Here is a 25,518-nt window from a genome sequence, read left to right as displayed (position 1 = left end):
CTGGGGAATGCGAGGTCTGCTTGGGCCTCTGAGACAAGCAAAAAGCTCAGAAGGTGACGTCAGGAGGCAGCTGTGTTGCTTCCCTTGGCCTCCAGATCAGAAGAAGCTGGGCAGTGAAAGTGCCAGTGACCCTGTGATCTGTTTCTGTGTTTTGGTCATCCAGATCCCACACTAACCACATGTGCAGATCCTGGCATGCCGCAGTTCGGGATACAGAACAGCTCCCAGGGCTACCAGGTAATGAGCTCAAAGCAGCCTTCCTGTCTTCTGCCTTTCCCTGTCATTGTCAGCACCAGAGGCCCCCAGATGGGGAGTAGGAGATCTTGGAAGGGGAGGAAGGAAGTATCCCGAGGAGCATCCTTCAGAAATGGAAGATGCTGGCGTCCATCAGCCAGGCTGACACGGACCACGGCAGTGGATAGAGCCATGAAGTTAGTTCCCAGGAACCCCAGAGCTGGAGCAAAATGTTTGTGGAGACCAAAATACCAAAATAAGCAAGACACCCATTTTCTAGCCACCGACAGGGCTCACTGGGAGCAGTGGAAGCCAACCAGGGCTAGGCGTGAGGCAGCAGCCAGATGGTCTTCCATCTGCAGGTAGGTCTTGCACATCTGCCTCAAAATGAGCCCTAGGCAGCCTGAGTGACACTGAGCAGAGCAAGGGAAGCAGTGAGGACAGGGTACACTCACATCAGACAGTAAGCTGGGGCCCAAGATGGCTGCTGAACTAGCCCAGAGTGATAGGCTGCTGGGGCCTGATAGATAGATAGATAGATAGATAGATAGATAGATAGATAGATAGATGGATGTGTGTACATGTGTATGTATGTATGTGTATATGCATGTGCCAGCCAGGGTGGGCTGCAGTGCTGCAGGAGAAGAAAGGAGATGGAGACCCAATATATATATATATATATATATATCTTGTTCTTACCTAGGAAACATGAGCTATTTCAGGTGCTAGACATTCAGAAGGGATAGGGTGAGTGTCTTGGGCTCTGTTCTACTGGGCCTGCCTGGCAACAGAGCTATATGACATGGGGTGTCATAGGAACATACTATTGAAGGATAAAGATGCTATGAATATTAAAACAGTAAAAACACATTCACTTATTATATAATGTGTATGATAGAAATTTTTGCAAGGCAAAGAAATTAAAAACACAAATTCAAGATAGCAGTTACCACAGAGAAGCTGAGGAGCGGAATGGGGAGGGAGCTAACAGATGAGCCACCTGGGCCCAGTGTTCCAGGTCCCAGCTTGTGTGGTGAAGCTGCATTGTGTCATAACTTTTGCAAAGACAAAGGCATGGGCATCCCGCAGGCCCTGAGGCCAACATGCGTATCCTGGATTTTATTCTGCCCTTGAAGGCAGTGACTCTGATCCACTATTTCAAATGCCACTCGGGCTGCTGAGTCAAGGACAGAAAACACAGTGGTTCAAGACAGAAGCATGAAGGATGCAGACAAGGAGATGCCTGCTGTCATGACTGAGTGGAAAGGGGGCAGCATTGCAGGGAAGCAGAGCCTTCAAGATGCTCTTGTAGCATTGCGGGGAAGCAGGGACTTCGGGATGCGCTGTGCTCTCCTGGTGCTTCCCTAGAGCCAAGAGGCTCCATGGTAGGATTGGGGAACAAGGATGGAATCAGACTTAGCTTGAGGGTTTTCATTTGGCCAACTAGGCAGAGAACGGTGCCCAATATGTAGAACCAAATGAGGAAGGCAGAGAGAACAGGTTGGGTCTGGCGGAAACCTGTGTAACAGAGAGTGCTGCTTTGAGTCTGAATCTGACTTTGTTGGTATAACGACCCATGAACATTGGAGCTGGGCGATTCTGTCTGAATTGCATTGTGGGAAACCGACCTGTCCATTAAGCCAAATGGACAGAAGAGGCCAGTGGCTCTTGGAGGATAGAGATGAGGACACAGCCAAACAAGAGATGGCACCAGTTCTGTCTGAGTTTTCCAAAGCACAGATTCTTCACATCTATAAAGTAGACAGGTCTCCAATCCTTAGAATGTAGCATCATAGAAGAAAGGGACACAGAAACGGTCATTTAATCTTGCACATTCTTCGTGTTTTATAAAATACTTTCAACTCCACCATCACATTTGAATGTCACAGATTTCCAGAGTCATTCTGTGTGCTCAGGGAGACTGGGCTTCAGGGTTCCGTTCGAGGGAGGAAATGCTCGCCCTAACGGTGTGACATGCCCAGTAAGGGCACTGATCTGGTCAAAACGCATACTTTCAGTTGGTCCCAAACGACCAATTAGGACTCAACCAGGCAGAGAAGCTTCATGGTGCCAACAGAGGCAACAGCCTGAGTTGGAGTTCTCCCCTGGTAAATAAGTGACAGTGGCACACTGCTAGGTGGAAGGTGACATGGGACACTTCTGTCCTTGCGGCAGGTTGGGAGTACGGTGCTATTCCGTTGTCAGAAAGGTTACCTGCTTCAGGGATCCACCACCAGGACCTGCCTTCCCAACCTGACCTGGAGTGGAACCCCACCTGACTGTGTCCGTGAGTGCCACCCCACCTGACCCCATACTTCATCCACCAGCCCAGGATGGAGTGCTGGGATGTGTTCCCATCAGGACAAATGTTGACCTCTTTATAATGCTTGCCTCTTAGAGCATCACAGATGTTTCTACACAAAGGTCTTTTTGGAATATGAAGGTCATCCCTATCCCTTAGCAAAGAATAAGTAATCCAGAGCCAGCGAGAACTAAGAACTATAGAGGGGCAGGGTCATGGAACATCGAAGACATTAGAGCCATTTTCTTGGTGTTGCAGATTGAGGTTCCTCTTGACTGGCTAAGCCATCGTGCTAAACTATTCCTAAGGACCTTGAGTGTGGGCTTGCAAAGAAGTGAAGGAGGGGGAGCCAGGCATGAAAGGGCAGAACTGGAAAGGAACAGGGTTCTACATAGGGACATGGGTGGGGCTGTGGGGGAGAGGCCCCTCAGATGTGTCTGCTGCATCTTCAAATCCCGGACTTCTCAGGCCTAACTTTGTCTTTGCTCTTGTCACTCAGCCCACCACTGCAAGCAACCAGAGACGCCCACACACGCCAATGTCGGGGCCCTGGACCTGCCATCCATGGGTTACACACTCATCTACTCCTGCCAGGAGGGCTTCTCCCTCAGGGGTGGCTCTGAGCACCGTACCTGCAAAGCTGACGGCAGCTGGACAGGCAAACCGCCCATCTGCCTGGGTAAGCAAGCCCTTTCTAGGGCAGAAGCCGTGGAGGAAGGGGTTGACGGGTACTGAATAGGACCAGGAGAAAGACAAAGCTTCTGACTGAAGTGTGGCTGAGACAGGAGACCACATCAGAACAGCTCACACAAGTTCATGTTGACCCCACCGCCTGCCTTCACTTAAGCAAGCCACACCATCCTCCCAGTTCCTCCTAGCAGGCCTGAAGAGTTCCTGACTTTATCCTCTCCTCCTGACAGTCTTACTATCAGTCTGTTGGGCCCGTTCTGGGCATGGGGTGCTTGTCTGTCATAAAGGTGTTCACAGTGAGGCAGGCACATTACCATGTTACAGGCATGATCTGTGCCCGGGGGACACTTGCCAGGGTCTCCAGGCTCATGATTGGGGGGGGGTGGAAATAAAGACATTTTAGGAAGAAAGAGAAAGTCCTGTCCAGCTGTGGATGGGCAGGTGAGCTGAGAGAAAAAGCCCAAAGGCCTGGCCAGCAGCACCATGAAGCTGAATAGGCCATTTGTACAGCACCAGCCTCGCCTGTGTTTATAGTGAAGCGAGGCTCCTCTTCACCAGGCCCAGGACAGGGAAAGGATTCTAGTCTTGCTCTGCCAACTGTCTTCTATACACTCACCCTGGTGTCGCTTTCGGCAGCCTCTACTCTCCCAACCCAGTTGGTATTTTAAAGTATGTTGTCATGTTAACATGTCACCACCATATGTGGAATACATAGAAATAATGAATGTTTGAAAGAGACACTGATCATCGTAACCTGATCAGTGTAACGACCCTTTGAGGAGCCGAGAGATGCGCTGGATGCTGGGGATGAGGAAGAAGGCTACTGAAGGGGAGGGCAGGAGACAGGGAGGACTTCCTTGGGAATGTCATGTGTGGTATATGGTATGGTATATGGTGTGTTGTGGGGGGTATCTCACATGTGTGCATGTGTGAGATATCTGGTGTGTGTATGTGTGTATGTGTTTATTGTGATGTGTGTGTGTGTGGTATTTGATATATGTGTGCAGTATATATGATGTGGGATATGTGAGTGAGAAAGAAAGAGATGGTATGGCAGTATATGATGTGTTGTGTGTATGATACATGGTGTATTGTGTATGTTATATATGGTATGAGGTATGTATGTGAGAGATATGGCATGGGGGATATTGTGTGTGAGAGAGAAAGAGAGAGGGTATGTGTATTGTGATATGCACTGTGGTGTGTGTGTGTGTGTGTGTGTGTGTGTGTGTGTGTGTGTGTGTGTTTGTGATATGGTGTGGGCTGTGTGTCTGAGGTCTATGTTGTGGTATGTATGAGGTATATGATATGGAGTGTGTGAGTGTGTAGTGTGCAGTATGAGATGGTGTGGTATATGGTACAGTATACATGTGGCATGTGTGGATATGTGTAAACTGTGGTATGTGGTATGTATGGTATGGTATATACTGGTGTGTGTGTGTGTGTGTGTGTGTGTGTATGTATGTGTGTGCATGTGTGTATGTATCATGGAGTGTATGTTCATGTTCACACAAGCCATGGGCAGAGAGATGGACTGTGTATCTTGGGCACTGGGAACAGTGCTGCAGTGACCCCAAGCGTGAAGCACATCTCCAGCATAGTGGGCTCAGTTCCTTGGGTATACACCAGGAGTGAGATTGCTGGATCAGATGATAATTCTATTTTTAGTGGTCCTTAACTATTTTAAGATCATGCCAGATTCTGCTGTTCTTATTTAATGCAATAATGAAGATCTGCATAAACACACACATCTCGATGCCTCATCTGATACTCCAGTAACTGTGCCTGACGTGTCTGATTCCCTCGTTTGTCTATGCACTGCACCTTTCTGAGATGGGTGTGTAACATCACTGTCCTGGTAGGAGAAGATGAGAGGATGCATCCAGGGCAAGACCTCAAAGAACATGTTCACCTAACTTCAGGCAGGCGGCCTTCATTGTTGTCCCTCCACAGTGTGAACCAGAAGCTGACCCTATTTCTTCCCCCCTTGCCTTTCCCAGCAGAGGTCCGGCCCAGCGGAAGACCCATCAACACTGCCCGGGAGCCTCTGCTCACCCAAGCCTCAGGTAGGCAGAGTCCAGATTGCTGGCTCACAAAACTGGTACTGCCTCTGCCATACAGTTAGCCAGTTTCAGGCACACAGCTCCCACGCCCAGTGGGAAGGAATGGAGACCCTCCACAGACACCCTGAGCTCTGGAATCACTGGGTACTGCAGCCCTTCCTGGTACAGTACCCGCCAATGTGTGCTCACAAACCCAGAGACTCTGGTCATTCTCAGGGAGCTTCCTTATCACTGAGACCTCTTCAAGATAGGCACTGTGTCTTTAAGAATGTCACATCCAGAACTAGAACAACCACAGGTGCTGCTTGGCCAGTACAAAATTATTACAAACTCTGATGTCCTGTGTTGGACCTTCTACTTTTATTGCTATGCTTTTTAGCTTTCCATTGCTGGAACAAAGACTGCATCCAATCCAGTTATGAAGACAAAATGTTTATTTTAGTTCACAGTTCTGGTGGTTGACCCAGGACTGGTTGGCTGTGAGGCTGGGGAGTGGGGGTAGTAAATGTCATGGTGAGAACATATTATGGAGAAAGCCTACTCACCTCACAGTTGTGTGTGAGAGAAACGGGAAGATAAAGTGGCTGGGGCCCCACAGTTCCCTTCAGTGGCGTGCCCTACTGACCTAAAACCTCCTGCCCCAACTCCTAAAGTTTCCACCACCCACCCTCCACCTTCCAACTCTCAAGAGTGCCAGGCTGTGAGCTAAGCTTTAATAGTGGAGTTCTGGGGGAACCTTCCAGATCCAGACAGTAGGGTCCCGTGGCACATATGTTAAAGTTCTGTAGATTCAGTTGACAGGCCATTTTGGTGACAATTGAGCTTCACGTCTTAATTAAATACTGTTGCTAGGTTAAATAGGAAGGGGAAATCTTGCCATAGAGCAGAGGTTCTCAACCTTCCTAATTCAGCTCCTCGTGTTGTGGTGGCCCTCAACCATAAAATCACTTCGTTGCTACCTCATAACTGTAATTTTGCTACTGTTATCAATGGTAATGTAAATATCTGATATGCAGGATATCCGATATGCATCCCCCAAAGGAGTCATGACCCACAGGTTGAGAACCACTGCCTAAGAAAGTTGCTACAAAGATGAATGGTCTGGTAGCCACATTTGACAGGGAGCAGGAGGGAGGAGCCTCTATGCACTCACATTGTATATGTGATTTACAGTATTGGGGCATTTAAACATTGTAGCATTTAAGACCTAGAGTGACCCTGATGAGGAAGTGGAATGGCCCCACTTGCAGAATCGAGCTGCAGTCCACAAGTGAGGATGCTGGTCTCTGGTACTTGATGAAGCCAGCACACATGGATGAAGGTTCTGCGTAGGCACCAAGTTGAGTAGTCTCTGTTTGATGAGTTGTGGAGGTGTTCTCTTCAGCAATGGTAGTTTGCCATCAGTTTGTGGAGTGCAGCCTATACTCTTGGCAGAAGCCTGGCTTATTTGAGGATCCCAATGAGACCCCTTTGGCCGACAACTCCCGGTACTGCAAGCTTCATTTGGTGACAAGAGATGTTCAGTTGGGACTCTGTCTTCCCCCGTTATTGGGCAAATTCATTTAGATTGCTTTCATATATGTATGTATTCTGGAAAGTTTCTACCGTGTTAGGTTTCCACATGACACCTCAACTGGCCCTTAATTTTAGCTGTCTCTCCCTGTATTTCCTCCCTTACCCCCTCTTCTCCCACCCACTTGATCCTCCCATTCCAAACCCCCATCCATCCTTAACTATCTACTCTATTTTTCTTTCCTAGGGAGCTCTATCTGTCCCCCAAGTTCTTGTCCCTTCTCTATACCTAACCTCTGTGGTTCTGAGAGGTACCTTAGTTATCATTGGCTTAACAGCTATTATTCACATGTAAGCAAAGAATATTTACATTTCATTCTTAGGCACATGTATATGAAGCACAATATGAAGTAACACTTTGCATATATGTTTTAGTATAATTATATGAAGCTAATTAACACACATCGCCTCATTTAGAACATTTAAAATATACTTTTTAAGCCTGTTTAAAATATACATTATATTAACCATAGTCAGAACTCTGGGCAGTAGATTACCAGTGTCTAATGTTTCTCCTGCCTGGCTGGAACTGCATCTCTTTTGACCATGTGTCTACACCCCCAATCCCTCTTCTCTCCACTCCCTACTTCTAAAGTTTGACATCTTAGCTTGGTCTGTAAATGATACCTCACAATAATCTTTCTATCTCTGGCTTACTTCGTGTAGCATCGTGTCCCCCAGGTACCTGTTATCGCAAAGAAAAGGAATTTCCTTTCTTAGGGATGAATAATATTTCATAGCTTAGTCCATTATCTTTATCCATCTAACCACAGACATTGCAGTCGACATAATTTGGCTGCTGTGCGTGTTTGCAGTGAACGGGGACACACATATGTCTCTTCAATATGCCTGTTTTGTTCCCTCCACAATACTCTTAAGACACAAGAGGACCACACAGCCACCAGAGCACCTTACCGTCACCCCTACATCAGACACGAGTCTTCATCTATAATCAGTCATCAGGTTGTCTGTCCCTGGCTGCCCCAGCAACATCCAAAGTCTAACTCACACATTCCTTGATCCCTCCAGTTCCAGGGGATGTTTTTGCCAAGAATTCCTCATGGAGAGGGGCCTATGAATACCAGGGGAAGATGCAGTCAGCCACGCTTACAGTCATCAGCTTCCAAGTAGCCAACGGCAAGGTTAATGCCTCCCTGAAGGACAACAGTGGGGTGGAACTGCTTTTGGCAGGTAAGGAGGAAACCATGTCTCTGAGAGAGAGAAGGGCAGGCACAAGGGTGACAGTTACACACCTCAGCTGGGATGAATCAGATCACTGCATCATAGGGTCAGGTGGGGCTCGGACTTGCCTGTCAGTCAGGAAAGAGTAGGTATCTACTAATCCTCCCTGTGGAGTAATGACAGACATATGAAGATCTCCCTCAAAGGAAAGAGAAGTACCCTGAAGACTGGGCCAAAGGTAGAAGCAGAGAATTCCCAGCAGCCCAAGTACAGTCAGTACACTAAAGAAAAGGGCTGACTATGGTGGCTCAGACCATTAACACCAGCACTCAGGAGACAGAGGCAGGCATATATCTATGAGTTCGAGGCCAGCCTGGTCTACATAGTAAGTTCCAGAACAGTCAGAGCAAATAGTGAGACCCTGTTTCAAAAAGTAAAAAAAAAAAAAAAAAAAAAAAAAAAAAAAAAAAAAAACGAAAGGAAAAAAAAAAAAAAAAAAAAAAAAAAAAAGTAAATAAAACAAAAAAATTAACTAAAGAAAAATACTTTTCAAGCATAATCCGAACAAAAAAGCAAACACAAAATGTGATTTCTCACAAATTCCAGCTTAGTACTGACAAGTCATACCATAGTCTAAACAGTTCCAGGGAAAAACTGGACAAGGCCTAGCAAGACCCTTGAAAATTATCATACTCATTAGATATTTTTGCCATATGAAATAGAAATGGAGAAAATGTATAAACGTATAAACAAATGTTCACTTTAGAATTATATTTATATTACAAAAAGCTAGAAACAAAACATCTCCCCAGAATAAAATGTAAGTGATTTCATCATGTCACTTCTCCAGGATAAAAAAATTCCAATCTGAGGGCTGGGGAGATGGCTTGGTGGTGAAGAGCACTCGCTTCTCTTGAAGAAGAACCATGTTTGGTTCTCAGCACCCACATGAAGGCAGCTCCTTCTGGCCTTCACAGACACCTGCACATATGTGCATGCACCCATACACACACATGTACACACACACACACTTTAATAATGTCGAATGAGACTTTAAAACAAATGCCAGTTTAGGAGTGAATATACCCATCAGAATACATTTACCTCCAAGTTTTAAAGTAATAAAACTAAAGACAGTGCATTCCACAGAAGCATTCACAGAAGCAATTTCCTTTTTATTGGCACTTTAAAACTGTGTGTATTTGTGGACACCACTGGAGGTTACCATAGTAACTAGAAAGACCAGAAGAGATCTCTTTTTTCTTCAAGCATTCGTTCTTAGAGTTTGTTCAGGCTTCAACATTTGTATAATCATAAAACAAGTGTTTTCTTGACTAGACAGATGAATTGCTGAATGAATGAATGAATGAATGAATGAATGAATGAATGAATGAATTTGCATACACAGCCCATGTGGGATGATCCCCCCCCACACCTTAAACACAGTCCTAGTCACTCATTCGGTCTAATAAGAGACACACACTCCTGTGTGTATCCGATGTTCTATGTTCGTGGACTTGTAAACAAACGTACCTATGCATTGATGGTCAGATCAAAATATATAAAATTATATTCCTTTTTAAAACCTTTAAATTGTGTGTGTGTGTGTGTGCGTGCACGTGCACGCGTGCGCACGCATGTGTACATGCCACACAATGTGTGCAGACATTAGCAGGCAGCTTTCAGGAGAAGGTTCTTGTTCTGCCATGTGGATCTTAGGAGTGGAGCCCGCTCATTACTACGCCTGGAGGCAGGTATCTGTCCTCACTGAGCCATTTTCCCAGTCCCACCAAAAAAAAATTATACTTTTGCTCATACATAGAAAAACAGAATCACAGTCCTTAGCTATTCAGTTATGAACATGTGTCCTCACATTCCTGCACACACTCATGTTCAACCACATACAAGCACACGCACCAACATGTGTGCAGGGGACATTTTACCCCAGGGCTCACATGGAAGTGTCACACAGGCAGTCATGCCCACAACACCCACAAATGTAGGTTTTGAGAACTTTCGTAGAGTTTCTAATACAACCTATTTTCTTTCTCCAGGAAATTATAAAAAGGAAGATTTCCGCCTCCTGCTTCAGGTCTACCAGTTCATGGGGCCCGTGGAGAGCTTTGTGAACAAGTTCAAAGACTACCACTGGGCATTAGATGGCCACGTAAGTGAGGAAAATAGCTCTTCACCAGGTCTAGCACACCACTCCATTCCCAGATTGCTCGCAGAGGAAGGACAATGGGTGTGGGAACTACTGAGGCCACCCAGAAACCTGAGGAGTCTTGAGACCAGGACTAGGAGCTGGGGAGTCCTGGTCAGCTGATGGCCTGGGCAAAGGGGCTTGAAGACTCAGAGTCAAGGGCCACCATGTCTGAGAGGAATGTGTGAGCTCCTCAATCAGAATATGAAGCAGGGGTCAGGAGTATGAGAGAGAAGGTCATGGTTCTGTGGGTGTGGCTGGGAGAGGGGGGAATCTCCAGTGACTCCCCGGATATGTCCTCAAGTTTGAGATGTGGACTGTAGGTTACTGAGCACAGCTTGGGAGTCCAGGACACAGAAGAGCGATGCAGGGATCTCTTGCATGTCTTTGTGGGAAATATATACATTGTAGACTATCCACAAAGTAGAAACCAATCCCTAGTAATGATCATGTGCAGGTCCCTTCTGACTTCACAAAGGAATGTCGAGCATGGAATCACCTATCACAGCCCCTGCATCGCTGTCTTTGACCCCTAGAGGAATAGACAGAATAGGGAAAGAACAAATGGTCTAATGGCTGGGGTAGCAAATTTGAGGACAGAGCTAGTTGGTGGAGCGCTGTGGTTGAGAGATTCTGCTTGGTAGACCCACAAGGAGAAGCCACATGGCTTCTCCGGGGATGGAGCCTGCAGGTAGTTCTCTGATGCGTCCGGGATGTCTGTAGATCCCTTGGGGATCCGGCGCCAGTATTAGCATCAGTCCAAAAGCAGAGAATGAATAACTGATTCAATAGTGCCAGAGGGCAAGAAGGAACAAGTGGTTCAACCATGCCAGGAGGATCAGCAGATGTAAGTAGACAAGGGTCAAAGATGGGACCCGACGTGAAGAGTGCAGGCCAAGGAAAGGAAAGGATAAAGCTGTGGGTCCAGGAGCAGCCAGCAACCATTGGGGTCCCTTCTTCAGCAGGCCAGGATTTGTCTGAGGGAACAAATGAAGACACTAGACAAGGGGTACCCCTGGAGCTGGAGCATGGGCTTTGGAGGTATACCTACAGCATCCTCAAGACATACTTCAGCTGCTAAGCTGATAGGCCAGCTGTTGGAACATCATGAGGGTCAGGTGCAGGGGGATGCTGACGAGTTACGTCCCAAACACCACCTCAGAAACCAACACCCTCTGGAACTGTCAGAAACTCTCCAGAATGTGCTCACTTTGCCAGGCTCGTCTCCCTTGTAATTCTGTTGGTGGTCTGCCAGTCAGCTTTCATCACAGTTTACTCTTAGGACTCCATGTGCCCAAAGCCTATTAAAGATCGAGCTGAGGACACCACCGTGTTACTCGGACCTCTCAGTGCGGCATACATGACATACCACAAATGAGAAGTGAAGCACAACGTGGTGTGAGCAGCAGAAGCCGAAGGACACAGGCAGTGCCTCCTCGCACCTTAACTCCCAGCACTGGCGAGTTGTAGAAAGAATGAACAAGAGTTTCTGACCATCTTTGACAATATATAGAAGTTCGAGACCTGCCAAAGTTACTTGAGATCCCACCTCAAAAATCCAGAAAAAGAAAAGAGAAAAAACCCTCACTCCCCCCAGCCACACCTCACATCTAGTAGGTGTCCCACCTCTGCCAACTGACACATATGTGCCAGCTATGCTCTGGTCTGGCAGGAGTTCCAGATTGTTCTAACATGCCTTGTCCCCCTTTCTCCCTTCTTCCCTCCCTCCTCCTCTTTCCCCATCTCCCTCCCTCACTCTCTCCCCATCTTTCTCCTCCTGCCCCTTTCTGCTGTTACAGGTCTCCTCGGAATCTTCTGGAAGCACCTTCATCTACCAAGGCTCTGTCAAGGGCCAAGGCTTTGGGCAGTTCGGCTTTCAAAGATATGGTAACTAGCATGTGTCCTTGGAAGTGTGAGCTCGGGGGACAGAAGCTCCTGCGGCAGGAAGGAAACTAATGAATGTCTCTACCTGAAGCAGAATTTCTTAAGCTCATCTGGGTCTGTCACTTAAGACTCAGACAGAAGCTATAGTGGCTCCAAAAACAGACAGTAGACTGACACTCAGCCTTAGGTTGTCATACTGGCCATTGGGCACCACAGGCATCACCCCTACCCAGAGGATCCGGGAGTCCCCAAAGCACCCCTATATCAGGTTGCCCTTTCCTGTGATGTCATGTCTTCCTTAGCATTTCCCCAGGAGGCAGGGATTGCCCTTCTATCACAGACAAGAGACTCAAACACTGAGGAACCTTCTCCTATTTGTCCTGTCTTAGGATTGGTCTCCAGACACTTGGTCATGTTCAAAGCAAACATCCTCACTTCAGAACAGGTTCTGACCCAGGGACTCGGGCCCACATGGGATAGGGTCCTAGTTTCCCAGGAACAGTAAAGATGGAGACAACCATGTGTCCCTGAAAGCCAGCTCTGTATCCCATGCACCATGACTTCCTGTTCCCAGGGACCCTGCCTACCAGGCCATCCTTTACCTTTTCTGACATCTCATCCCTCCGGAAAGTTCTCTCTTCAGTCAGCTCAAATCTACTGGTGGTACCCCTTCCTCTCTAGTCCCCCACACAGTCATCTCGGCTTTGCTCTCAGGGCCCTAACATGGGGCAGTCCTTACACCTCCTGACACACAGCCAGGACCCTCGGTCCAGCAGTGGGAAGACCCCAGCAAACACAGCCAACTTCCTGTTCCCTGTTGATCCTTAGCCCCTCAGTTTGGTAACCCTTCATGGGGAGCCAATGGACTGAGCGGCAAGCCTCATACACCCCACTTCATTCTAGCAGTGGCAATCCAACATCACTATGATATATATATATCATATATATATATATATATAGATATATATATATATATATATGCATAGATACACACGCACACGCACACACACACACATCATGGCTCCATCTGATGAATGTTTTCATCTAATAATGCTTTGATAGCCAAGAAAAGCATAGAAACTTCTAAAGAACATCACCCTTTGAAGGTTATGTTCAGAGATACAAATTTCAGGTTCATCTGCCAGCTGTCTCCCCTGGGACCCCCAGGAATAGCTGTGTTCCAGGCACAATCCTCTGGACACAATGTGACCAGAGGCAAATTCGCATGGGCTTCCAGGGAGCCATCTGAGAGCGTGTGAGGCTGGCAGCTGCTGTCTGGGCACGGGCTTCTGCTGGCTGAACTAGAGCACTTTGACAGTACCTGACGCTCGGCAGCAGGGTAGAGTGACAAGCAGAGAGCACCACCTCGGGGTGAGTCTGTGACTTGAGTGTTACGCTTCCACACTTTGCAGACGGCAAGCAGTCGATACCAGATTCCGATAACCTCGGCAGAAACTTTGCTTCCAACAGCAGCTCAGTGGCCGCTGCCATCCTGGTGCCTTTCATTGCTCTCATCATCGCCGGCTTCGTCCTCTATCTCTACAAGCACAGGTACTGGGAAGGCCAAGGAGAGCAACCGTGTACCCAGTCCTAGCACCCTGAAGGCAGAGGCCAGGGGGGCTCAGCTTTGTAGCCAGACCTAGTACCCTGAAGGCAGATGCCAGGGAGAGCAATCCAGCCCAGCCCACCCCGCCCAGCATCCTCCTGACTCAGAAGAATGTAACTTTCTAAAGGGAGAAAAGACTCCTCTCCTCTCTTGTTTCGGATCCTGTGCCATCTTTTAATTCAAGGTCTCTTATTCCCAGGAGAAGACCCAAAGTTCCATTCAATGGCTATGCTGGCCACGAGAACACGAACGTGAGGGCCACATTTGAGAACCCCATGTATGACCGCAACATCCAGCCCACAGACATCATGAGCAACGAGGCGGAGTTCACAGTCAGCACAGTGTGTACTGCAGTATAGCCCCCAGGCCTGGCTGCAGCCGCCACCGCCACCGAGAGCCCCGCCGCCAGCAGCCGGTGAGATTGGGGGTCTGGAGGAGGGTTGGGAGACAGACTGGCTCTGCAGGGGACATAGGGACCTGTGTACACACTGCTCCTGCACACAGGGACACCCCCCTCACCACGCCCTCACTGGAGATGAGAAAATTGAAGTTAAGCACGTGAACATTAAAAAACTTAAACAAGGCCATGTATCTACGTAGAGTAGGTCAGAATCTGAACTGCAGTAGGAAAGTTGACCCACAAGGGAATAAAAGACATAGCCAGAAAAAAAGCCAGGGGGATGTGGCAACCATCTGGAATTCTATTGCTGGGGAGGTAGAGAGAGGAGGTGTCAGGAGCAAGATGGTGGCCAGACTAATTGACATGTGAAGGTTCCAGAATCAACAACGTCTGGCCTCCACACACATGTATGCATGCATGAGCACTGCACTTTATGTTGTCCGTGCATATGCAGACATGCAGACATGACACACGCACACACGCGCACACACACACACACAGGGTTGGGTAATAAATGTTCTGCCTCTGTGCACACTTCCAACACATTCCCATCCCCAGTTTGAGGATACTAAACTACAAACCTGAAAGACAGAACCAACTGACGCCCTTCTGTTCTTTCCTCCTGCTTGGCTTTACCTCTTTGTCACCCCCCCTCCACTTCTATTCGCACCCCACCTCACCCCTCCTTTCTCTCTTCCACCTACCTTCTGTGTGTGTGGTCTGTTGGTTCCCAGCTCCCCAGGGGGCAGGAAGGAGCTCCCCTGAGCACAGCGCCCAGTGCCCATCTTCGTCTATCCCTCCACCTACGTCTGCCACTGCTGGGACTCAGGACTTGCCCGCCCTGCCTCCATCTGTGCTTGTCACCCTGGAGAGGACTCCATGATGCCCTGGCGTAGGGCAGTAGAGGAAGAGGGCTGCAGCTGGAGGAAGGTAGAAGGATTAAAAACAGCAGAGCGAGTTATGGGTGTGCACCTGAGCACACACAACCTCTCCTTCACTGTGTCCTATGGAAGAGACCACAGAGGCTTAAAAAACAGAAGTATGTGCATGTGTGGGTGTGTGTGGGTGTGTGGGTGTGTGTGTGTAAGATGCCCTAGACACTCTTCCCCACAGACCCAGAGGAAATGATGAGAGAGGCATCATTACCTCTCAAACCCCATGCATGGGGACTTGAAGAATGAGTAAGAAGGACACATCTCATGGGAGGTAGCATGCAGAAGCCACCTGGCTGCAGGGGTGGCCCCATTTGCACAATGATAGCAAGGATTACCTGAAAGAGAAGGGGGGGAATTCTTCAGATATAATTAGGTAATCAATGCAAAAATGTTTTTTCAACCACAATGGCACTGAGTTCTAAACCCAGTGAATTAAAAAGTCATTTGGGATCCTGGGCAGTTATGGCAAAGAAGGGTAAAGTCCTGGTGGAGTTGGGGGGTAGAGCAGGAATCTGGTTCAGGAGCCTAGCATCACATCTGGCTGTCAGCTGACCAAGAAAATAGAAAAAGACCTCTACAGACCGGACAGCACACCCCGGAGAGGACAGGAGCAAGCCAGCCCTGGCTCCCAGAAGGTGGCGGCCACCGCTTACTGACTTATTCTCCGTGCCTGACTCTTTACGTGTCCTTTCTAGTTCTTAAAACACCACCAAAGCAGGACTTGCTATTTCCATTCAGAGGTCAGGGAAGATGGAAGCATGAGCCACCGAGAACACTGGAGAGCTGAACACGAATCTCTCTGACCCTCAAGTCTACTGCCTGCTGCCAGAAAACTCATGTCTACAATGGGCACCAAAGGCAGGAAGGTATGGGAGGGGTCTCAACAAGAGGATGCACGTGTCTAATCTGAATGTTGCTGTCTGTGCCTGGGCAGCACCAGATCAAGCACCCAGAGCCCCAGCCTCCTGAATTGGTGCTCACCCCTTGGCTTCCAACGGCCCCGCAACCACAGCAGAGGACCTGGTAGCTCCTTAATCAAGAGAACTGAATGAAAGTCACCTCCTCTCCAGCTCCTGGAAGGTGGCTCAGAGTCATTTAGGCCAGTGTTTCTCAACCTGTGGATCACGACCCCTTTGTGGGTCAAGTGACCCTTTCACAGGGGGTTTCCTAAGACCATCCTGCATATCAGATATTTACATTATGATTCATAACAGTAGCAAAATTGCAGTTATGAAGAGGCAACGTAAATAAGTTTATGGTTGGAGGTCACCGCCCACATGAGGAACTGTATTAAAGGGTGGCAGCTTTAGGAAGGTTGAGAACCACTGATTTAGACAATGTCACTGTGTTTAGCTCATTAATGAATTCCTTATGAGTGTGGCTGGGAGGCTCGTGGGTTTAGGACTCAACACAATGACATTCAGATTCACTTCTTCCACGTCTTACGGAAGGTCTCCATGAGCAGACACCCCTGCTTCCATGTGAACGGCCGCCTCCGATGCTTGTAGGACATATTGAAATAACAAATAGAATGTGTATGGGGATGAGCAGGGAGAGCCACAACGTTCACACGAACAATTAAAAGAGCTCAATGAGGATGGGCTGAAGTGAGGGGGTCTTCATTTTCAGCAGGTACATTGAAGACCACAAGGGCAGGCCTATTCCTGCCCACACACCCTCTGGCTCTCTGGGACTCAGCATCCCTGCACCCGGTGGGAGAGGACCAGCCTAGACAAACTTGTTCATGCTCATTCCGCCCTTGGTGGTGAATGCAGGAGGTTCTCGGGCTCCTTCCCCCTTCCTCCCTAAAGCTAACCCAGTGTGCTCACCCAGCCCTGCCTCGCTCCCTCCCCTGTGTGTGCTTGGGAGGTCTCAGGAGACACTCAAGGAGCAAAGGCTGGTGGGTACCCAGCACCTGCTGTGTGTCACCCTCCCTCTGGTGTTGGGCATTTTCTCTTCATCCCCAGGGGCTCAGAAGGGAACAAGGCAGATTAAGCCCTTCACCCACCATCCATCCATACCCTGTACCTACCACCTCCATCCCACGAGGAAAAAAAAAAAGTAAAACAAAAACAAAAAAAAAAAAGTCTTTTGTACAGAGATATATTTTTATTATACAAAGTTTGTACAGTACCAAAAAAAGTCAGAAAAAAGGATGTACATTTTTTTCATTATTGTAGGTAAATGGTGTGGGAGCCTTTTTTGTAAATGTAATAAAATGTATAAATATGGTTTTCAGAAAGCATCCCATGCTGTAAATATGTAATCTACACCCCTTCTCGGCTTGTCTGCAGTATATGCATTTAATTTATCTGTCTCTGTATATGAGGCTCCCCCTGGGGTTCTGCGTTATGGTCCTTTCCGGAATTTGAAAGCAATTTTAAATTTTTTGAATTCAAATAAAATATAAATTTTTGCATTGGTTTTCTTACATTTTTATGGCCTCTTTCGTAGCTGGGGGTAGGTGTTTCCTGGTGATGAGGAGAGGGAGTTTGGCTGGGACTGTGGAGGTCAGGCTCCACGGATTCCAGGGTGTGGGGAGGTAGGACAGCCTCTAAAGGAACAGGGGCTGAGGGGGAATTGGGAAGTTGTCCTTTTATGTGAAAAGCACACCCAGGTTACCTTTGGCCTCAACTTTAGTTCCAACGTCCCCTTATCAGTGACCCAATTCAAGCCAACTTCCCCAGTTTCGGTGAAAGCATTTAGTCTGGCATATAGCAGCTGGTATGACCTTCTAGCCAACAAGAGCCGGAAGTCTGGGCTGATCCTTGACACTGAACCTCCCTCAGTTTGGCAGGGTTCACTGTCAGAAACAAGCCCTGTTGCAAAGGAGATGGCTCAGAACAGAATTTTACCCCAGTTTATCAGGAAAACAGCAGATAATTTCTCACTGCCCTCAAGCACCAGGACAAGGCAAGAGTTCCCTAAGTCTAAGGGTACAGAAAGGGGGCAAGGTAACTACAGAGCCAAGGCACAGCACCCTCACCAGCCCCTCTGCACAAGGGAGGAAGGTACCTGTTGTGCTTTGAATACAAATTGTCTCCCCACCCCCACTGACATGTGTATTTGCACACTTGATCCTTGGCTAGTGCTTTGTAGAACCTCTCTCGGAGATGCAGCCTTGCCAGGAGGAGTAAGTCAGTCGGTGGGGTCCGGCCTTGAGGATTAATAGGAGCCCCTCCCCCTATTTTCTGACTGCACACAGTGTGACCAGCTGCCTCAGCTCCTGCCATCATGTTTTTTCTACGATGAAAAACTGTACCCTCAAACTGTAACACAAAGCAAAACCTTCCTCCCTGAAGTTGTGCCTGTAGAGTCCTCGGTCACAGCAAAAGGAAAAATAATTAATCCAGCACCCTTGACCTAAGAAACCATAAGCAACTAAAGTCACTGTACCCCCTCCCTCCACCAGAACTACCCCATAACTCTGCACACATGTTGTATCATGAACCACAGGGCATCCCCAGATCTTCATAGTTTCCACGAGAATAAGAAGTACAGGTTCAGCAAGATGGTGCCGTGAGCAAAGGCACTTGCTGCTCAGGCCTGACAAGCTGAGTTTGATCCCTGGAATCTAAGTGGAAAAGCCAGACTCAATATGTGTCTGCAGCCTCAGTACTCATACAGCAAGATGGGAGAGGAGAGAAGAGACTTGTTTGGCATCTCAAAGGCCAGCTGATACGGATGGAGGTCACAGGACAGGAGCAACAACAGGGAAGACACTACCTCAAGAAGGTGGAAGGAGAGAACTGACTCCTGAAAGTTGCCCTCTGACTGCCATTCCTGTGCATGGCATGTACATGAACACACACACACACACAAATGCACACATGCATGAATGTACACATACATATGTGCACCCACATGCACACACACATGTACATATACACACACATACCCACACATGAAAGTATACACACACAGGCATGTACACATGCACAGGCGTACCCACACTCACACACATACACACACATAGGCATGCACATATGGCACACACAGGCATATATACATATATATACATGTATATATATATATATATATATGTATATATATATATATATACATATATATATATACATATATATATATATATATATACATGTACACACAAGAGAAACAGAATACAGAAAATGGTAGGACAGCGTAGCATCTAATTAAACATTCCTCTGGGAATACATAAGAAGAGAATGCCTTTTGGAAGCAGCTTAACATTAATTAAATGAAATTAAGCACAAATATTAAAATATAGCACAGGGGCTAGAGAGATGGCTCAGCAGTGAAGAGCACTTGCTGCTCTTGCGAAGAACCCCAAGTCAATTTCCAGTACCCAGAGGGTTGCTCACACCATATGTAACACCAGTCCTAGAGGATCCAACGTCCTCTTCTGGATTCTGAGGATACTGCATGAATCGGGCACACAGACACACACGCAGGCAAAAGCCCAGACAAGTTCAGCACATGTAAGAAGTTGAAAACCTCGGGTTAAAAGTGGGCATAGATTTTAAGAAGACAGACATACCTTAGAAAGAAAAAGGTACATTAGGTGGGGATGATAGACACAGAACAAAAGTGCAATGAAGGTCACACAGGAAAAACCAGAACATCCACCACACAGGAAGAGGAAAACAAAGACGGTAAGAAAAGGCAGAGAAAGCTGATTCGTGTGCAATGAAAGTCCTGGAAGAAGAAACCTACAGAGACCAAGCAGAATTCATATTTAAAGTTATATAAAAAATACTAGAAGTAACAGAAAAAATTGGCCCACCTGTTAAGAGACACACCAAGTTTCTGAGAAAAGTTAACCCAGTGTGCTCACTTCTGAGTCATCCCAGGAAAACTTCAAGATTTTAAATAAAGAGAAAGCATTCAGACTAGAAATGCAACTTGCTTTTAGAGTGCTTGCCTATGGTGTGCAAAGCCCTGTTTTTTTTTTTTAAAGAGAACATTCCGAGTCTTTTTTAAAAATAAGCCCGTTGTATAGGGAGAGGCGGTTTGTAGAGACCAATGCTGAGAAGCAGATGGGGAGAGAAGAATAGTGGAGACCCATGCTCTGGCAGAGATGCACTGTGAGGGTAAGGAAGGTGGTCATTGTGGAAACACCTGCACACAAGCACCAGATCTCAATACAGTGCAGGCATTTCTATTAGAACCAATCCACGTGGGTGAGGTGCGTGTAGATACATTTTTACATGTTGCTCAACCTTTTTTTTTTTTTTTTTTTTTTTTTTTTTTGGTTTTTCGAGACAGGGTTTCTCTGTGTCGCCCCGGCTGTCCTGGAAATCACTCTGTAGACCAGGCTGGCCTCGAACTCAGAAATCTGCCTGCCTCTGCCTCCCAAGTGCTGGGATTAAAGGCGTGTGCCACCACCGCCTGGCTGCTCAACCTTTAAGAGACATGGCTTCCCTCTATAAGCATGTGGCATACACAAAGAAGCACTAGAACTGTCATCCTCTAACAAGGATGCAAAGAAGCATGGGAAACCCAGTTGTGAATGGTGAATATAAGCTATGTTTAAGATCCTAAAGAGGAGAAGGAAGAAGAAGGGGAAAGGAGAGGGAGAAAGAAAGAATGAGAGGAGGAAAGAGAGGAGGGGACACCTAATGCTAAGATATTTTTTCCTTTACAGAAATTTCTAGTTTCTAAATGAATTCTTAGAGTTGCAACTTGAAAACCTCAGTTCAAATAAATCCTGCCATGATCCACAGGGGCAAGCCACCACTCCACAGAAGAAAACACATACCTGGTAAAGTAAAACTGGCTCAAGAACCCACACTTGGGGCTCACAGATCACAGAGGTGAACCTACTCCTATCGTTCTGCAAAATGGGTCTAGAGACACGCTGTCCTGTAAACTCATATGTCCCTACCTGTGTATCAGTATGGCTCTCAGACCTCACCAGAGAAGTTTCTTTGGTTAATGAAGAAACTCACAAATAGTCAAAGTATGCAGAGTGTCAGCAGACTTCTTATCCACAAACAGAGCATCTACATCACACACACACACACACACACACACACACACACACACACACGCACACACACACACACACTCCAAGGCTCAGGAACTGCGGGCAGAAGGTAAGAGCCAGAGATTGCAGAGGACCAGAGTGAAGCCTTGTCTTCTGCCCCCATGACCACAGCAACCACAGGGCAGCTGTGGGTACTGCACAAGGTTAATTCAGTCAACACATTAGTATAGAGCAGGGAAGAGGCTCACAAGCCCCCACAATGTCCTGGCTAGCTTTTTTTTTTTTTTTTTTTTTTTTCAACTGGACAATCAAGAGTCACCTGAGAAGACAGTCTCAACTGATGACTTGCCCAGATCAAATTGGCCTGTGGCCACGTCTGTAGGGTGTTGTCTTTACTGATGATTGATGTGGGGGTAGCGAGTCCACTGTGGGCAATGCTACCCTTGGGCAGATGGTTCTTGTTTGTTCAGCATGAGCCAGGAGGAGTAAGGCCATAAGCAACCTTCCTCCGTTGTCTCTGCTTCAGTTTTATGGGTTTTATAACTTGAGCACTTGCCCTGACTTCCTCCAGTGAAGGACTGTTACACTGAACTGAGGAGAGTTGATGGCTTCTGCAGAGAGGAACGTATTTCATGGTGTGGCCATGGTAGGCCAACTAGACCCAAATGGGCACACAGGGGTATATGGGTAGTATACATTGGACTTGGTGGGTTATACATTTTTTAAAAACTGAGGACACAAAGTTGGGGAACTGAGGTGGTGGAGGTGGATCTGAAAGGACTTAGGGAGAAGGAGAAGGTGGATATGACTAAAATACACTGTATAAAATTATCAAATAATATATTTTATTTTTCAAAATATGTGATTTTAAATTTGAGTTATCAATAATTTAAATTCACTTAGTTTAAACATATATAGTTATATGCATATATATTATATATTTATATGTAGAAATATAAATGTACATATGTATATGTAGAAATATATAGTATATGTTTATACTATAAATATATTTATGTATATTAGCATACAAATATGTACATATTTATACATATAAATATATAACATATATTTATTTCTTATTTCTATCCATTGGAAGGTTCCAGAAGTGATATGCCCCAGAAGCAATGGGCACAGCTTCCATCTCTTATCATTTGTTAGTTTGTTTGTTTGTTTGTTTCTATATGGTGACATGTGGACATCAGAGGACAACTTGTTTGAACTAAGCTCTCCTCTCCTTCCACCATGTGAGCCGTGGGATGGAATTTCAGTTTGTCACTGAGTTTGGAGGAAGCACCTTTACCTGCTGAGCCAGCTCACAGGCCCCCAACTCTTGGTTTCTCAATACCATTCACTCAAAGGAACTCTGTCCTTGGAGAAATGGCTGATTCCTCAGCCAGGGTCCCACACAGCTGTGACAGGACTCCAGGAAGCAAAGGCTGTGAGTCCTGCATCACCCTTGTCTTCCCAAATGAGCTGTTTTAGACTTCAAATTGGTGTTAGCAGCAGTGCCTAGCTTTAGTCCCAGCACTCAGGAGGCAGAGGCAGTTGGATCTCTGTGAGTTCGAGGCCAGCTTAATCTACGGAGTGAGTTCAAGGACAGCTAGGGCCACACAGAAAAACATTGTCTCCAAAAAAAAGAGTGGGAGGAAGGGAGGGAGGGAGGGAGGGAGGGAGGGAGGGAGGGAGGGAGCGAGGGAGAGAGAGAGAGAGAGAGAGAGAGAGAGAGAGAGAGAGAGAAGAGTTGGTGGAATTATCAGGCCTCCAATACCTTTTAAAACATGCTTTGAGGGTATTTAATTTGGATATGTGCACTGAAATTCTATTTTTCTGGCAATTCGAGTGAATTATACTTGCATTTACTTTTCCATTATGAATATACCACATTGTCTTTAGCCCTTCACCTGTGGATGGTGGCAGGTTACTATCTACTTACTGTTTTGAATAACACTGTGGTAAACGTGTGAATAATGTGTATACTTCCTTGATGCATCGATTTTCTTTGGATATGCAATAGTAGGACAGCTGAGTCTTGTGGTAGTTGTACCTTTAATATTTTGAGGAACCTCCATACTGATTTCCATAATGGCTGTGCCAGTTTCCACTCACGCCGGCCATGCACAGGTCCCCACATGCTAATCTTTCTCTCCTCCCATCTTCTGAGCAGCAGCTGTCACGACAGGTATGAGACTAGAAACCTCAGAGTGGATTGTTTTTGCATCTCCTGTTAGAAGGTTTTCCATGTACACATTGGGGTTACACTGTATAAAGGGGAGTTTCTCCAAAGAATATATAGAGATCAGGCCCTTCCCTCATATAAATCATCCCAGGGCTGGGAGGAAGGGAAACTCCTGACAAATATGAGACAATAAATCAATCCCCTAGATTAAACACAAGCATAATATGTGAACCTAAGACATAAACTTTATAAATAATAGCCCAAATAAATTCTCACACAGTACCCAGCCAACGCACTTCTGTTGGAGTATAGTGTAAGAACAGGAAGAGAGAAACCTGGGAACAGCCCTGGGCACCTCCAGCCCCATTTTATAAAGAAATAAATAACCTCACTTGAGAAAAGATTAATTGGACCATTAAAACACACACACACACAGAGAGAGAGAGAGAGAGAGAGAGAGAGAGAGAGAGAGAGAGAGAGAGAATAAATATCTGTAACTCGGAGATAATCACATTAGCTCCATGCTGTAAATCCAGCAGGGCTCACGTCACATGATTATGGATACTGTTAGACTTCTGAGCTAACTAGTTATTGTGGACCGGTTGTTTGTACATTCCATCACCTTAATGCATCTTATTTCCACACTTTAAGTAGCTGCTCACTTTCCAAGCCTGCCAGTGCTGTAATTTGTATCCCAACCCCTTTCATTTAGCGTTTCCATTATAAAATGTTTTACCATCATATTAATGCTGTAAACAAGCTCGTAGGGTAGTTGCTGGGCACCATGTAGGGCCTAATTGGCTGTGGATTTATTTTGGTGACAATCTTTCTGGTCATGCTTCTTTTTCCTCCAGCCGCAGTCAATAGCATGAATATTGGCAACAGAGCTTGCATTTTTTTCTATCCTCATATGACAGACCGTGTCAGTACCAGACACACGTGACAAAAGACATGTGAAGTTTTGTTCTGTTGGTAGCTGTATCTGAATTATATGCCTGAGCTAGAGACGGAGTGAAGGAGAGAGGAAGACGGTCCTGAGGCATGCTTCTTTCTGTAGTGAAGAAGAGGAAGTGTGGCTCAGATTAACCTGAGGCTTAGGAAAGCCAGACATCACCCTTGATGGAGATCGTCCTAGCATGGATCCCCAACTCTCTCTCTGCTGTGTCATGCATGGCACTGGCTTTGTGAGAAGAAGCTCCCCAAAACAAAACCATTGTGCTCTCAGGAAGCCCAACCTGGTCTGGCACAGGCACTAAGAGTTATACATGTACTGACGTGTACTAACATGTACTGATATGTACTGACAGACTATAAGGAACATTACAAGGAAAGTAATTGGGGGGGCAAGTCAGGTGGGAGTTAGAGCCTGACTTTCTCTGACTTCAACTGAGACCTGATACATGGGAGTTGGCCATGTCATAAATGCTGGGAACGGCATTCCGGTAGCTGGACCGATTTGTGTAAAGCCCAGCAAGGTCCCAGACTGTGGGAGGAACTGAAAGGTAGTCAGAGCACAAGGAAGTGCGGAAAAGAGCATGTGACAGAAAACAAGGGCAAATCACACACATCTGTAGCAGGAAGGGGGTGGCGGTGCCTTGCTCTGCAATGTCAGAGAAGCACAAGCTGAAGTGAGCCTAGCACAGCAACAGATGTATCAGTTCAGCAACCGGGTATAGGTGAGGGTGGCAGCTGGGTTTGGGATGGCAATAACTGGATATGGGTGGGGTAAACACAGCAAGGGTGGAGGCAGCGGTGGTGACAATGGACAGGGATGGATGGAGTGGAGATCCCTTGGGGAGATTGATCTCACAGTATACAGACACTAGAAGGTTGGAGGTTCAAACGTGACTGCCAGATGTCTGGATGGGTGACACTCTTTACTGGATGAAACAAAAAAGGGTGGGTGGTGAGAAAGCAGGCTTAAATCCACACAGACATGCTGAGACCCAGGGGAGATGCCAGGTAACCGGCTGAGAAAATATGAAGCTCGAGAGAGGCAAGAGTCCAGATTACACTAATTGTGGATGCTGGGGGTAGAGAGTGTGAGGCCCTGGCTCTGAGTGAGCAGCTGTGATGTCAAAGATGGTAATGCCACCTGAGCTCATGTGGGTGTCCAAGTCATCCAGCAAGAACTGGATACAGAGGAGGAAAGCCAGCCAGGGGAAACAGACCTGGGTGGCTGCAGGAGGATACTCAGCAGTCAAGAGCTGACAAAGGCAAAGGATGCTGGGAGATACAAAGAATGTGCCAAGGGGCAGTGGGGTAGAATGCTGGTCTGGAGAATAGCCCTGGAGCCAACA

General features: G+C 46.8%; 1 protein-coding gene across 3 annotated transcripts in view; it reads left to right on the top strand.

The window, feature by feature from the left end:
* The window catches only part of Csmd2 (CUB and Sushi multiple domains 2), a 575,537-nt gene extending 558,056 nt beyond the window's left edge, over nt 1-17,481 (top strand). For 2 of the 3 annotated variants that reach the window (XM_076934176.1, XM_076934175.1), the window contains 10 exons: nt 164-237; nt 2,410-2,521; nt 3,036-3,215; nt 5,227-5,292; nt 7,891-8,052; nt 10,098-10,210; nt 12,046-12,133; nt 13,543-13,681; nt 13,936-14,151; nt 14,871-17,481. In XM_076934176.1, the coding sequence (XP_076790291.1) occupies nt 164-237; nt 2,410-2,521; nt 3,036-3,215; nt 5,227-5,292; nt 7,891-8,052; nt 10,098-10,210; nt 12,046-12,133; nt 13,543-13,681; nt 13,936-14,095 (1,094 nt within the window). In that variant the 3' untranslated portion in view covers nt 14,096-14,151; nt 14,871-17,481. The remainder of the gene's footprint in view (nt 1-163; nt 238-2,409; nt 2,522-3,035; nt 3,216-5,226; nt 5,293-7,890; nt 8,053-10,097; nt 10,211-12,045; nt 12,134-13,542; nt 13,682-13,935; nt 14,152-14,870) is intronic. The other variant, XM_034502344.2, reaches the window with a different exon arrangement.
* The last annotated feature ends 8,037 nt before the right edge of the window (nt 17,482-25,518 follow it).

The sequence above is a fragment of the Arvicanthis niloticus genome, chromosome 5 (genome assembly GCF_011762505.2).
Source record: "Arvicanthis niloticus isolate mArvNil1 chromosome 5, mArvNil1.pat.X, whole genome shotgun sequence".
Lineage (NCBI taxonomy): Eukaryota > Metazoa > Chordata > Mammalia > Rodentia > Muridae > Arvicanthis > Arvicanthis niloticus.
The sequence above is the reverse complement of the archived record's forward strand: the minus strand, read 5'-3'. Positions and strand labels throughout refer to the sequence as shown.